This window comes from Oncorhynchus mykiss, chromosome 11 (assembly GCF_013265735.2).
Source record: "Oncorhynchus mykiss isolate Arlee chromosome 11, USDA_OmykA_1.1, whole genome shotgun sequence".
NCBI lineage: Eukaryota > Metazoa > Chordata > Actinopteri > Salmoniformes > Salmonidae > Oncorhynchus > Oncorhynchus mykiss.
In genome coordinates this window covers 31,753,575-31,768,452 of record NC_048575.1, presented here as the reverse complement: position 1 = coordinate 31,768,452, position 14,878 = coordinate 31,753,575, and the positions used below count along the sequence as shown (strand labels likewise).

General features: G+C 42.2%; 1 protein-coding gene across 3 annotated transcripts in view; it reads right to left on the bottom strand.

The window, feature by feature from the left end:
- Positions 1 to 14,584, bottom strand: part of LOC110535570 (cadherin-20) — a 35,482-nt gene extending 20,898 nt beyond the window's left edge. Inside the window, exons 1-5 of one of the 3 annotated variants that reach the window (XM_021620636.2) lie at positions 14,173 to 14,584; positions 5,763 to 6,133; positions 1,795 to 2,089; positions 905 to 1,024; positions 228 to 395 (exon numbers count right to left, since the gene is read on the bottom strand). In XM_021620636.2, coding sequence (XP_021476311.2) covers positions 228 to 395; positions 905 to 1,024; positions 1,795 to 2,089; positions 5,763 to 5,999 — 820 coding nt within the window. In that variant the 5' untranslated portion in view covers positions 6,000 to 6,133; positions 14,173 to 14,584. Of the gene's footprint in view, positions 1 to 227; positions 396 to 904; positions 1,025 to 1,794; positions 2,090 to 2,238; positions 2,354 to 5,762; positions 6,134 to 14,172 lie in introns of those variants that run through there. The other 2 variants (XM_021620637.2, XM_036935300.1) reach the window with 2 other exon arrangements.
- Positions 14,585 to 14,878: the final 294 nt, after the last annotated feature.

Here is a 14,878-nt window from a genome sequence, read left to right as displayed (position 1 = left end):
AGGAAAGAAAGAGCAAGAGGAGAGTACGAAAAATTAATTAAAATGTATGCACTCACTACTGTAAGTCGCTCTGGATAAGAGCATCTGCTAAATGACTAAAATGTAAGAGGGAAGGAGGAAAGGGTTAACAAGAATGAAGATAAGGAAGTCAACAGTCTTGAGCATAAATTGAAGGGAATTAAAATAAACAAATACGGCACATGAGGAGAGGAGTCTCTGGATCTTACTCTGATCAAACATGGGTGGGTTATCATTGACGTCACTGAGGGTGATGTTAACCACTGTGGTTCCGGCCAGACCCCCTAGCTGGCCTCCCATGTCCTTAGCCTGGATGATGACAGAGTAGTTCTCCCTGACCTCGCGGTCCATGCCCGCCAGAGACACTTGCACCACACCTGGGGGACAGAGAGAAACATGGGAGAGAGGGGGGGGGGGGACAAGAGGAAAGAGAGTGGGGGGGGGGGGGGGACAAGAGGAACGAGAGGTCTCAATTAGAAACAGTATGATTGGGAGGGTCAGCAGTGCAGTCGTCAAGCAGATTAGGGATGTGTCTTGGACAGTATAACTCAAATGGCCCCCTTTTGCACTTTTTTTGGACCAGAGCCCTAAGTGCACTATGGAGGAAATAGGGTGCCATTTGGGATGCACAGGTGTCTTCATTGATTTGCCAGTTGTTACCATTGGTAGCCACAAGAGGGCATTCTCAACCAAGTTGATACATTTAAAATCTGTTGTTTTACGCTCAGTTTGTATGTGTGTACTTCTGGGAGGAGCAAACGTAAGTGCCTCAGCTCTTTGCCAAAACATGGCAATCTACTAATATAACTAAAACACAAGTGTTGTAATTGCTATTGTTAATGTAGGTCCAATTATTTTTTTTAAAACTTCCCCTGTGCTCACATACCAGTCTTAGGCTCTACAGAGAAGTATGGCTGTCCCTGTAGGATGCTGTAGACCACCCTGGCACTGTTACCATATGTAGGGTCATCTGCATCTGTGGCTGTCATCCGAATCACCTCAGTGCCTAGGAAAGGAAGGAGGGAGGGAGGAGAAGAAGAGAGTGACATGGTGAGCAATGTTATTTCCACACAATTGGAATGACTCAATCCATTTGTATGGTTATTTCAACAAGGCCTGTTTAAAAAATGGCCTGTCCATCTACATAAAACTTCAATGTTGGCGAATGGTATAGGCTATAAAGGTAACTGTGTCTGTACCTGCACTCACTGTTGGATTTATAAATATTGTTTCTCACTAGTGCAGTGTGTAAGCAGAGACATCATTTGATGGCATAGTGATGATATTGCAGAGCCATCAATACCTTTCCTATTATGCTCACAAACTGAAACATCCTCATCTCCTTACCATCCTACACTACATAAACACACTGCTGTGATTAACCAAAACAACTTTTATAGAGAGAATGTTAAACAGAGTTTGCTAACTGAATGAATGGTTGAATGGAAAGTTCAGAAGCAGCAGCACAATGTCCAGCTACACTACACACTCTCCAGTTTGGTCTGAAATGGCCCTGGTCAAAAGTTGTGCACAATGTAGGGAATTGGGTGCCATTTTGGATACACACTATGGCTATATCCCAATTGTCCACAGTTCTTCCAAAGTGTGCACTTGCACACTTCCTGTCATGGATTTTTTTTTAAATGGGTGTAATCATTGGCTTGAAGGAGTTTTCTACTATTTTAAAATTGATGCGAGACAGAGTGCAAGTGCACACTTTCAGAGAAGAATGGGGAATCAGGGCTTTGTCTCTGACCACAATCTCCCTTGACTGACCAATGGTTGACATCTCAGGTATGGTGGCCTGGTAGGGCCCTTCCAGGAACTTAGGTTCATTATCATTGATATCCTGGATTTTGACGATAAACTCAGACTCAGGCTCCAGGGGTCGGTCTGTCTGTCTGTTCCAGGCCTGGGCTCGCAGAAGGTACTGGGCCTGCACCTCACGGTCCAGCCTCTTGATAGCATGGATGTCGCCTGTACTGTCGTCAATGGTGAAGGTGGTGCCCGCACCATCGCCTGACAGGATGTACTTGATGGAGCCGTCCCCTAGGTCCATGTCTGAGTGGAGCTGTGGGGGTCACAGGTCAGAGGTTAGGAGTCAAGACAGCTTAGGAGCCAGATATCCTATAATATAATAATAATACTAAAATAGTAATACTATATATGCCATTAAGCAGACGCTTTTATCCAACGCAACGTACAGTCATATGTGCATACATTTTACACATGGTTGGCCCTAGCAAGAATCAAATCCACAATTCTGGCATTGAATGCACCATGCTCATGTTCTATATGTAATTGTATGTTATTGGGGGCACACTTTTTCGCCATCCCTAGCAAACACAGCTAATTCATCAAATTGCATTCTGAACTGAAGAACATGATTAGGTGATTATTGGAGTCAGGTGTGTTAGCTGGGGCTGGGGTAAAACTGTGACACCAATCAGGCCCCCAAGGACTGGAATTGCCCACCCCTGTGTTAGAATGTACTTTATAGTAATGTAGGTGTTTGGGCTTGATTTAGCATGGCGTTTACATTTATTGGGACTATTTGATTAGTGGCGTTATAGTAGCATGCTAACTAAATCAAGCACAGCTCAAGTACAGTACTTGAAAGTATTCCGGATACTGAATTCTACCCAGGTCTGGTCTGGTTCATTAGAGGTCAAGGACCACTGTATACATGGTCATTATAATGCTGTTTCTCTGGGCTCTCCCCTGAGACGAATGGTATAGTGTACGTCCCAAATGCACCAAGCATCAACAGGCTCACCAGGCTGCTATTTGACCCACAATAGTCTTCTGATTACACAATTTGCGTCCCAAATACATAGGGTGCCTATGGGCCCTGTTCAAAAGTAGTGCACTATATATGGAATAGGGTGCTATCTGAGATAGAACAATATTATTAGGTACAGCTTTAATCACGGTTGGTTGGTCATCAGAAGAAGAACAGTAATCATGTCCAGCTCTCCTGATCAGCGGTGCTAGTGGTTCTTATGGGAGCTACAGACATATCCCAAATGGACCCATAGGGCTTTGGTCAAAAGTAGTGCACTACATAGGGAATAGATTGCCAAAGACCATTGTTGGTCTCTTAGTGCAAATACCAGCCTGTTGAGCCTATTGATGCAATCACAACCCCAATCTGTACACACACAGCCACATACACAGCTCAGCATGCACACCACACAAACGGCTACCGCCCGCTAACATTATAATAACACTTTCTTTTCAAGATAAAAAGTTAATCCTTTTACCTCCGGCTGCTGAAATATCACAAACTTAATATTATGTTTTACACTACCCTTTTGCAAAAAAAACACATACATTTGGCATGTGATCACGTTTCACATGTCATCTCATGTGATCACATGTCATCATGTGATCTTATGTGAAGTTAATGTGACAATATGGGGATGCAAAAATTCTACATGTTATACCATGAAACTATACACCAACCTGTAAAACTGCAAATTAGAATATTTATTAAATGTAAAAATACATGTCCACACATGAGAGTTTGATTTTGACTTGTGAACGTTTTCACATGTGAAAATGTAATTTTGGTATTTGGTATTTTATTAGGATCCCCATTAGCTGTTGCAAAAGCAGCAGCTACTCTTACTGGGGTCCACACAAAACATGACATAATACAGAATTACAAAATACAGAACATCAATAGACAAGAACAGCTCAAGGACAGAACTACATTTTTTTTTTTAAACGCACACCATGCCTACATACCGATGCATACACACAAACTATCTAGGTCAAATAGGGGGGAGAAATTGTGATGTGAGGTGTTGCTTCATCAGTTTTTTCTAAACAAAGTTTGCTGTTTATTTGAGCAATAAGGGCTCTATATAAGGGCTCTATATAAAACTGTATGCTTTCCTGAATTTGTTCAGGATTTGGGGACTGCGAAAAGACCCCTGGTGGCATGTCTGGTGGGATAAGTGTGTGTGTCAGAGCTGTGTGTAAGTTGACTATGCAAACAATTTGGTATTTTCAACACTTTAATGTTTCTTATAAAAGAAGAAGTGATGCAGTCAGTCTCTCCTCAACTCTTAGCAAAGAGAGAATGGCTTGCATAGTATTTATATCCGCACTCAGCAGAATGTGCCTCTCTGTTCTGGGTCAGCTGCATCTTAACTAGGTCTTTCCTTGCAGCACTGGACCACACGACTGGACAATAATCAAGATTAGACAAAACTAAAGCCTACAGAACTTGCTTTTTGGAGTGTGGTGTCAAAAAAGCAGAGCATCTCTTTATTATGACCAGACCTCTCCCCATCTTTACAACCATTTAATCTATATGTTTTGACCATGACAGTTTACAATATAAGATAACCCCAAGTAATTTAGTCTTCTCCATTTGTTTGTTCAAAAGCCACACCATTCATTACCAGATTCAGCTGAGGTCTAGATTTTAAGGAATGATTTGTACCAAATACAATGCTCTTAGTTTTAGAGATGTCCAGGACCAGTTTGGCCACCAATTCCAAAACAGAATGCAACTCTTTGTTAAAGATTTCAGTGACTTCATTAGCTGTGGTTGCTGTTGCGTATATATGGTTGAATCATCAGCATACATGGACACGCATGCTTTGTTTAATGCCAGTGGCAGGTCATTGGTAAAAATAGAAAAGAGTAGAGGGCCTAGAGAGCTGCCCTGTGGTACACCACACTTTACATGTTTGACATTAAAGAAGCTTCCATTAAAGAAAACCCTTTGAGTTCTATTAGATAGATAACTCTGAATCCATGATATGGCAGAGGTTAAAAAACCACAACACATATGTTTTTTTCAACAACAGGTTATGGTCACTAATATCAAAGGCTGCACTGAAATCTAACAGTACAGCTCCCACAATCTTCTATTTGAACCCAGGTCAAGAGACGACACACACACACACACACACACACACAAACAAACACACAAACACACACACACACACACACACACACACACACACACACACACACACACACACACACACACACACACACACACACGGTTAGTGTAGATTCTCAATAAGCACCCTGCTTTACCCTTATTGGCCCTGGTCAAAAGTAGTGCACTATGTGGAATAGGGTGCAATTTGGGACAGACTGAATATCATTCTGACTTCACTGAATCAGTGACATTTCACTACTTCACTTTACAAGGTGGTGGTTCAAAAAATTCTGTAAAAAAAAATAAGAAAAAAAATGGACAGTTCCAACATCTAAACTTAACCCCTAGCTATACACCTTTCACACAGAGAAGGTCTCCTCTGCTTTGTCAGGAGAACTGCCCCAGATACTCATCCACACTCTAACTCTCCATACAATACACAGTGGGGAAGAGGTTGTATCCAAAATGGCACCCTATTCCCTACATAGTGCTCTACTTTTGACCACAGCCCTATGGGCCTTAGCCAAAAGTAGTGCACTTTATAGGTAATAGGATGACATTTGGGATGCAAGCACAAAGATCATTGGCAAAAAAGGATACTTTGACCACTCAGGTGTTAAAGTGGCTTGAACACTTGATCAATGATGATAGACCCTGTGGTCGTCGGAGGTAGCGTTCAGCCGACAGCGACGATATTGATTGAAAAGTTGAGAGCTGTCATCGAACAGTTCAATAATAATGATGGTGGACATTTAGCAAATGCTTTAATCGAAAGTGACATGCAGTTCACACATATTCTCTTTGTGTGTGTGTGTGTGTGTGTGTTTGTGTGTGGACTTGCCTTTCCTATGTACAGTGGCTCCAGTCCAGTGTACTCCTCCAGCACAAAGAACTGGTTCCATACCCAGCCTCTCTTCACCCTCGTCAGCAGCCCTGCTCCACTCTCCTCTTCTGTCTTGGCTCTATCCATACGGCCCTGGGCCTTAGACAGCAGGGCCAGCAAGGCCAGACCTATGCTGAGTAGGAGGGTGTAGACAGGCCTACCACCCCCAGGATGGTGGTGATGTCGATCTCCCATGATGGATACTCAACAGCAAATAAAATAAAATGGGGTTTTGTGTTTTCTTTGGTGATACGATGACCCACTGATGACAGGCGTTTGTTTCTTGTTTCTTTCTTGTGTCTTCAAATGGCTACTTTCTCCTTTTCCTGCTTTGTGGAAAGTGAAAAAAGAAAAGAAAGGAGGGAAAGATGAGTTTCAAATCCTCCAAATGTAGATGTCATTATTGGACACTGACACTATCGTCCTTGGCCTATAAGCTCCTTCTCTGTTTCCTTATTTCTTTCTTTCCTTCACTGAAACTATTGAGGAACGTATGGCTGGATTAAAGGATGGCTGGATTAAAGGATAGAAGGATGTAGAGATGACACTGATCCCAGTCTACTGCGTAGAAACACAGATTAATCTGCTTCTCTCTTCTGTCCTTTGTTGAATGATAATGAACCCTCTGTGTGTGTCTGTTTTTGTGTGTGTGTTTGTGTGCACGTGCATGCGTGAGTGTCCATGTGTGTTTGTGTGTGTTAGAAATAGATAGCTGCATTAAAACTCAATGAGTGGGGCCTCACACTGCGTTCTAAATACATGTAGAGGAGGAGAGGGGAGAGACGGGGAGAGATGGGGAAATTATGGGAGAGAGACAGGGGAGAGGTTACTCCTCTTGGGGCTGAGGGTTAGTCTGAGAGGAGCCACGCATGATACCTTCTTGAGCCCTAAGCCCCTGTGCTCTTTCTCCCTTTCACACTCTCCCATTTACTGTTGTGCTTAGGCAACAGAAACCATCTTCAAAACTCCTTTCCTCAACCCCCCCCATCTTTCTCTTTTCTGTCTTTCTGTGCTGGTGCTTCACCTTCTCTTTTCAGTTTCTATAGGAACAGCGGTAACTTCTCTCATTTCTCTCTTGCTAACAGTCTCTCAGTGTGCATTTGCTTTTTTTCTGAGAGTGTAGAGGAGGCGGTGCTGTTTCTCCCGGCATCTCTCTCTCCCTCTCCCCCAATCTCCCCTGCTTCCTCTCCCCTCTCCCCTCTCTTCCTTTCTTTCCTCGCTTCCCCTGGCTGTTGTAGAAGAGTTGATTTTTGCACTGTTCCTCATTTGTTAAGGTGCCATCAACCTCCTGTAACTAACTACAAGCTACACGCTGCTGCCTAACAGGACAACAAACAACTAGTGGTGCTTTCCACTGAGGGTGTGTAGAGTTCTGCAAGATGTTTTGTTTCCACCATTTGGAATAGACTTGATAACTTATTTTTATTATTTACATTTTATTTTGCACTCGGACAGCCCACATTAACCCGAAAAAACAAAGTAAATTGTTACTTTATGGTGCTGTAGATAAAAAATAAAAAAAGTTTTCTATTGATTGCAAGTATTGTTTTACATTTAATCAATGTATTTTTTCTACTCAAACTGTGCCTTTATGACACTCGCTTGATTTTCTTTCCTTTTATCAGTGAGCTGGTCACATCTGTTTGCCTCCACCACAATCTATTCCCGCTCTTTAATTAACAAGCTGCACGGGGGAAAAACTGATAGATCTATAGTGAAAAGGGGGGAAAGAGAAAAGAGAAAAGTGGAAGAAAAGAATGCTAGCAGGGGGCGTGGAGAGAGAAATGGAAAGTAGGGGGCGAGAAAGAGAGAATAGAGAAAGAGAGACTGTGTTGAGCTCTATTATATTGTGTAAGAGAGAGAGCTCATTGTGCCATAGTGGACACTCTCGGAATCTCCAAACAGTTAATCATTATTGAATAGTCACAAAAAGACTGGTGGCTAGGGAAGGGTGCTGGGCGGGGTGCTTTTGCTATAAAGGCCCTGACAGGACGGGGTATCTGGCTCCTAGCCCCCCTGGCCCTTCAACTCAGGGGATCTGTCCCAAATGTCCCCCAATTAACTACGGGCCCTGGTCAAAAGTAATGTAATTTATATGGAATGGGGTGCCATTTGGGACACACCCAACCTGGGACCCAAAGCCCCACGAGGGCCCCTGACAGGCTGGGTGAGCCATGACCTCCATGGGCCCCTCTTGGTCTCTGCTCTGTCTGTATTCTGTCTCCATTATTTCCATTCAAGTGGCTCTGTTGTTCATTATGAAGTCAAATTAGCACCTCGCAAAAATTTCCACACACCCCTTCACCTCCCCAGCCCCCATCTCCGTCAAAGGTCAGGACTTGCACCCGTTACAATCGGCCTCTATTTTGTTGTGTGTAATGAGGTGACATGCTACATAATTGTGCTGGCTCAACACTCCACACATCTCCCTCAGACTAATCTGATGGCTTTTCACTTATTAAAGAAAAAAGAAAAAGCAGCTGTTCTTGCTGCTCCTGCCTTTACGACCTGCCACACAAGTTGCCCCCTGTCCTGAGCAGAGGAATGAAGGGAGGGAGGGATGGATGGAGGGGGGAGGGTCGAGGAGGCATCAGATGTGAAAGCTTTACCAAACATAAGAAGAGAGCGGGTATTTTCCCACCACAATTACATATTCTACGGAAATGGTAAAAGACAATGGTAAAAGCTTTCAAGGAGAACTGAGAGATGTAGAATCATGTTGCACGACCTGTGTGCGTGTAAGTTTGTAAGTGTGTAACTCAAGCAGGGGTTGTAACAATCAACAGCAGTAGTTGCTGCTGTTGGCAATTGAAGGACCATATTGTTGAGTCATCAAAATCTCAGTCAGTCTGTCAGCATTACACCTTATTCCCTGTATAGTGCACTACCCTGGTCAAAAGTATTTCACTTTGTAAGGAATAGTGTGCCATTTGGGATGCAGATTTAGCTTGTCAGCATGACCATGAACTACTATTTGGTGGCAAAATACCTTTAAAAGATGTTTGTAGCTGACCACCAATTTTCTTTTTCCCTTCCCTTAGGCCAACTACAGAAAATTACCCCAGTTACCCCAGTTGGAATCCCAACTAACAATCAAAAACTCTCTGACTTTAGTCACTCAGACTCTGTGAATGCAGCCTGACTTAAGTGCTCTGCTGCAGATCGTATGAAAAGGATTTATACAATTTTACAAGTCAATCTCGTATGATTGTGGCCTACTTCCTATCGATAGAGCACTTCCATCTCAAGAGCAGGGGTGTACTTGTCCAAAACAGACTTATACACTCTGCTTTTGAACTCTCAACAACTTTTCAACACATCAACAATGCACATTTTGAAGAGATAAATTCAGACTTTCTCCAAACTTCGTGTGTGGTAACAACAGTGTGGTCAACCACAGAACTGTCACACAGATACAGAATAACTTCATGTGTGGCGCGACAGTGTGGTTGTCATGTCTAATTCTGCTCCTCCCCTACGGCGGCGTGCGACGTCGCCGGAATACTAACCACCAGTCCTGGAACTCATCATTACGAGGAGCTGCGCGTCAGAGGGGTGGGGGGTGTACTGTCATGTCTACTCCTGCTCCTACCCTCCGGCACAAGACATCTCTGGAATACTAATCACCGGTTCTGGAACTCATCATTACGCGCACCTGGGACTCATTGTTAGGATTCACACCTGGACCTCATTACCTCCCCTTTCTAAGTCCCTTCCTTTTGTTCATTCCTCAGTTGGTACTGCATCAAATCACATCACATTTTATTGGTCACATACACATGGTTAGCAGATGTTAATGTGAGTGTAGTGAAATCCTTGTGCATCTAGTTCTGACCGTGCAGTAATATCTGACAAGAAATCTAACAAATTCCCCAAAAACTACCTGATACACACATATATAAAGGGCTGAATGAGAATATGTACATATAAGTACATGGGAGAGCGATGGCTGAGTTTAATAGGCAAGGTGCAATAGATAGTATGAAATAATAGTATAATAGTATAGTATAAAATAATGCATGCGATATGAGTAATGTAAGATTTTGTAAACATTGTTAAAGTGCCATTATTTAAACTGGCTTAAAGGGACTAGTGATCCATTTATTGAAGAGTCCAGTGATTGGGTCTCTATGTAGGCAGCAGCCTCTCTGAGTTAGTGATTCATGTTTAGCAACATTACAACAGTGCACAGCAACAGTCCAGTGAAGTTTCTTGAGGGCCGTCTTGGTGTTTGCTTGAGAGGGAATGTACACAGTTGTGACTATAACTGCCGAGAATTATCTTGGTAGGTAAAATGGCCGGCATTTGATTGTAAGGAATTCTAGGTTGGGTGAGCAGAAGGACTTGAGATCCTGTATGTTGTTATGATTACACCATGAGTCGTTAATCATAAAGCATACTACACCCCCGCCCTTCCTCTTCCCAGAAAGGTGTTTATTCCTTTCGGCGCGATGCTTGGAGAAGCCCGAAGGCTGAACCAATTCTGACATCATATCCCGAGAGAGCCATGTTTCCGTGAAACAGAGAATGTTGCAATCTCTGATGTCTCTCTGGAAGGAAACTTGCTCGAATTTAGTCTACCTTGTTGTCAAGGGACTGGATATTGGCGAGTAGTATACAATGTGCACGTCTACGGAGCCTGACCAGAAGGCCGCTCCGTCTGCCCCTTCTGCGGTGCTGTTGTTTTGGGTCGGCTACTGGGATTAGATCCATTGTCCTGGGTTGTGGTCCGAACAGAGGATCCTCTTCGGGAAAGTTGTATTCCTGGTTGTAATGTTGGTAAGTTGATGTTGCTCTTATGTCCAATAGTTCTTTCCGGCTGTATGTAATAAGACTTAGTTTGTCCTGGGGTAACAATGTAAGAAATAATACATAAAAACAAAACACTGCATAGTTTCCTCAGAACTTGAAGCAAGGCGACCATCTCTGTTGACTCTATTTTGTATGAATGTGTTCATGTTACCTCATTTCTGTTACGCTGTCTTGTTTCATGTTTGTTGTTTTCATTAAACATTTTACCTGCACCTGCTTCTCGACTCACGGCGTCATCGTTACAGTGGAATTGAAGAGATGGGGTCATTCTACCAATTGCTTGCCTTTTGAGTAGTGTAACTTGGTGATTTAATTTTTTTTAATCAAATTTTAACATTGTCATAAAGAGCACATGTTCAACTTGTTCAACATGTTTTTGAATCTTAAGAGGTAAAATAAATTAAAATAGTAAATAAATTACTATAGTAAGTGCCTATTAAGTTCTAAGTGTTGACCGTAACAGGGTTAAATCAGCCACGTATCCCCTTGTGACAGGGGGAATGGAAGCTTGTTGAGTGCAACGGGGGGGCAATTGAATGCTAGCTTCACAAAAAATTATGAAATTGATGTGTTATCCTCGACCAGGTCAGTTTTCCACTACAAAACACCAGAAAATGGCCAAAAAGCTGACCACCTTTTATACTAGGGTTTGACTATAAGATGTTCCAATTTTTATATATATATATATTTAAAAACGAACAGTTCCAACTTATTAAAACAATAGTTCAGTTCACATAACAGGGTTGACCTTAAAATGAGGGACAAATGTAAATCAATCACTAATCACATGAATTAAATCATCTGCAGACATTACTTTGTCAAAGCAACACAATATTTAGGGCCTTACAATGGTGGTGAAAACTTACAATGGAGGGTTAAAATCTTCCTAGAAGTCATAGAGGGTGCACAGAGGGACACGCCAAAATGCAGAATTTTGGCACAGCAGGTCTTTATTCATATTAGAAATCAGATTCTTATAATGTTCCATGTGGTCTGTAGCAGTGGTTCTTAAATGGATTTGCCTAGGGATCCAAATTGAACCAGGTTGTCTCAGTATTTGCATTGAGACAAATCTGGTAAACTATTTTGAATGCTTTTTCATAGTAAATGTAGCAATTATATGACAAGGGGCAAACATTCCCACCTCTTTCATTAATCAATAATAACATTTTGCCCATATTCTTGATGAAGAATGTTAATAACCTTACTGGTTTGAGACCACAAAATCAACCAAAATTCTGCTGCTAATAGCTCTATATTGAAAATACTGTAAATAAATGAAATCTGACATGACATAATTTACAAATAATTTCATTATAATTTTTACACGCTTTCTACCTGGTTTAAGTTTTTGTAAATGTTTTTATTTGTATTTTATTTAAAGGACAATTCCACCCAAAAATGATCTTCTGGTATTTGTTTCTTTAGTCCATTGTTGATATAGTCCCAAAATGTTTCACATGTCAGCAATCACATTTTGAAGATATATAACATTCAAAAAACAGAAATGCAAAACGCAGCATCAAAATGCAAAATATTTCTGTATTTTGATAGTTATATATCTTGAAAATGTGATTGCTGACATGCAAAACCGCAGTTTGTGCCAAGAAGGGGGTGTATTCAGTGTATATTAAAGTGCACTTCATTTAATATAACAGGCTTTTATATCAAAGGTAGGCAAAGGGCATTAATTTCATGGAACAACCTGTACGTAACAAAATACCTATTGAAGAGATAACGTTTATACTTTCTCCCAACTTTGTGTGTGGCGCGACAGTCTGGTCCTATATACCATGTAGATCCAGGTCCTCCAATTCATCAATAAGGCTTGATTTCACAGTGGGCATGTCCGTATCCTCCGTTCACCCCTCTCTAGGAGGACCCTTGGTCCATAAATGGACCAGTTAAAGAGGGAGTCACCGTGAAAGAAGGCCAATTTTGGGCTCCCAACATAGTAAAACCCCTTGTGGGGAACCACAGGAAGATACGTCATGGCTAATTTGTTAACCACAATTGATTTAGCATGGTGGAGAAAGTTGAGGAAGTAGACACTATCGGGGCACTTCAAATCTTTGTCCCCAGAGAAGGATGAATGTATGTGGGTTCTTTAGGGCAGCAGGATTGAAAGGTAAAATCCTGGTATGGGAGACCAGATTCCCACCCATGTTAGACTGAAAAAAACACAAGGCATAAACATGGTTGGTTCATGAAAACAGATAGTCAACCAAATGAATAAACATAATCCCTCTCCTTCCTGTCTCTATGTGTTCTGGGGGCCACATGTGAGCCTCTTCAATTATAGGATTTTTGTACTCTGAACCCAGTTGTGTGGCTTTGTCTGTCTGCTGCATCAGTGGACTAGCAACCTCAGTGTCATAAGAGGGGGTAAAAAAAATTGTTGAATGTTTCACACCTTTCTGCTTTGTCCTATGCTTTTCTACAACAATATAAAAATTATTTCATTTGTTATGGCACTCTCTCTCTCTCTCTCTCTCTCTCTGCACGTCCATTCATTCAGAGTGGGGTGAAAACCTTGTCATTTATGGAGATATTAAATCATACAAACTGGCATTCATCCCGATCACTGGTGCATGGAAATGATGTCATGGAGCATGAGTGTCATCGGGAAAGTTTGCAATCAGTGTCATTTCACCACAAATTAACTGGGTTGAGTCCTAGCTGGGTTGTGTCTCAAAGGCATCCAGTTCCCTGCATAGTGCACTACTTCTGACCATAGGGAAAACGGTGTCATTTAGGACATCGCCTGGGATCATCCAGGATCCCTGGGAAGCAGTTGTTAGTTATTATAGAGAAAACACAGCAACACATCAGCATGATGTGCGTCACTCAGTTCCATGAATGAGCATTAATCGTCCCCACTTTTGACACAGATAATAATCACAATATCCTTTGTGCCTCTAGCTGTGTCTGAGCACAGCTGTCAATCCACTGGCGTGTTACCCCGCTTCAATTTACAAGACAGGAGACAGCTTAATGGTTTTGGAGAAGAGTTTAAAAAAAATAAGACCTCCTTTTCATGTTGAAAAATGTAAGCCTTCACTGTGAGTGAGGAGTGAGGTTTGAATGCTAAACTAAAGTCCCTAAAAGCAGACCTAATAATACAGTGTGTTTGAACTGCCGACAAGGCTGGACGTGTACAGAATGAGCCTATACAGTTTGAACTCCGATTCATATTGAAGTTATACAAGTTTGTACTTTGACACAAGCATTCTCACAGACCAAAACTCACTCGTAATACTCTGGTCATCTCTTGACAGCCAAATATCCTGCTGTATAAGACAAGCATTCTTACAGACCGATTCTCTATACTGAAAAACAGGTTACAGCTTCAGTTAGCTAGTTTTCCCACACTGGCATCATCTCTGCCAGTCACATTTTTCACAGGTTTCTCTTTCCGTTTCTGAATATTCAAAATATTCAGTCAAACGAAAAACTGTAACACCCAGTCAAGCGTTTAATTGAAATCTCTCATTGATGATCATGTAGAAAAGCATTCTAGCGTGGAGTCAGAATCAATTAAAATTCCACACCTTACCTTCTATTTTTCCTTATTTATTTTTTCTCTGTCCTTTTCAGACAGTTTTTGCTCTTCTTCTCTTATCTGTCTCTTCTTCTTTTCTCTCAAAGCTCACTAAATTCCCCTTGTAAAAGTTGTGGAAGTAACTGCCTGCAGTGCATCAGTTCCCTATAGAGTCACCTTGGGTCCATGCTCCCTCTCAACTATACTGGCTGTCATTCTTTGAAAAGTTTCTACTTCTCTCTCTCTCCCTCTCTCTCTCCCTCTCTCTCTCTCGCTCTCTACGCACTCTTCTTCCTCTCTCCCTTTTACTTTCCACTCGCTCTCTCATTCCATCTCCACACTCTCATCCACAGTGTCATCCCCCCAGGAGCCAATCAGACTAAAGGACAATTTTCTGCTGTGCACAATCAGGGGTCAGCCCTCTTGATCCATCGTAATCCAGCAATCTGCAACCTGAAGCAGGGGACAGGAATTCTGCGAAGAGCAGAGAAAGGGAGGAGGGGAGGAAAGAGAGAGAGAGAAAGAGAGAGAGAGAGAGAGAGAGAGGGGAGCAGGGTGAGGGGCGGGGTGAGGGGCGGGTTCTTGTGCCACAAATGGCACTTATTTTATCTTTCTGTATTTGCAAGTGAATGAAGTGCCTTGTGTGTGTGGCGGGGGGAGTGCGCGAGAGAAGGGCGTGCACTCATTCCCTTATTTCCTTGAGCGGTGAAGTGGAAAACAG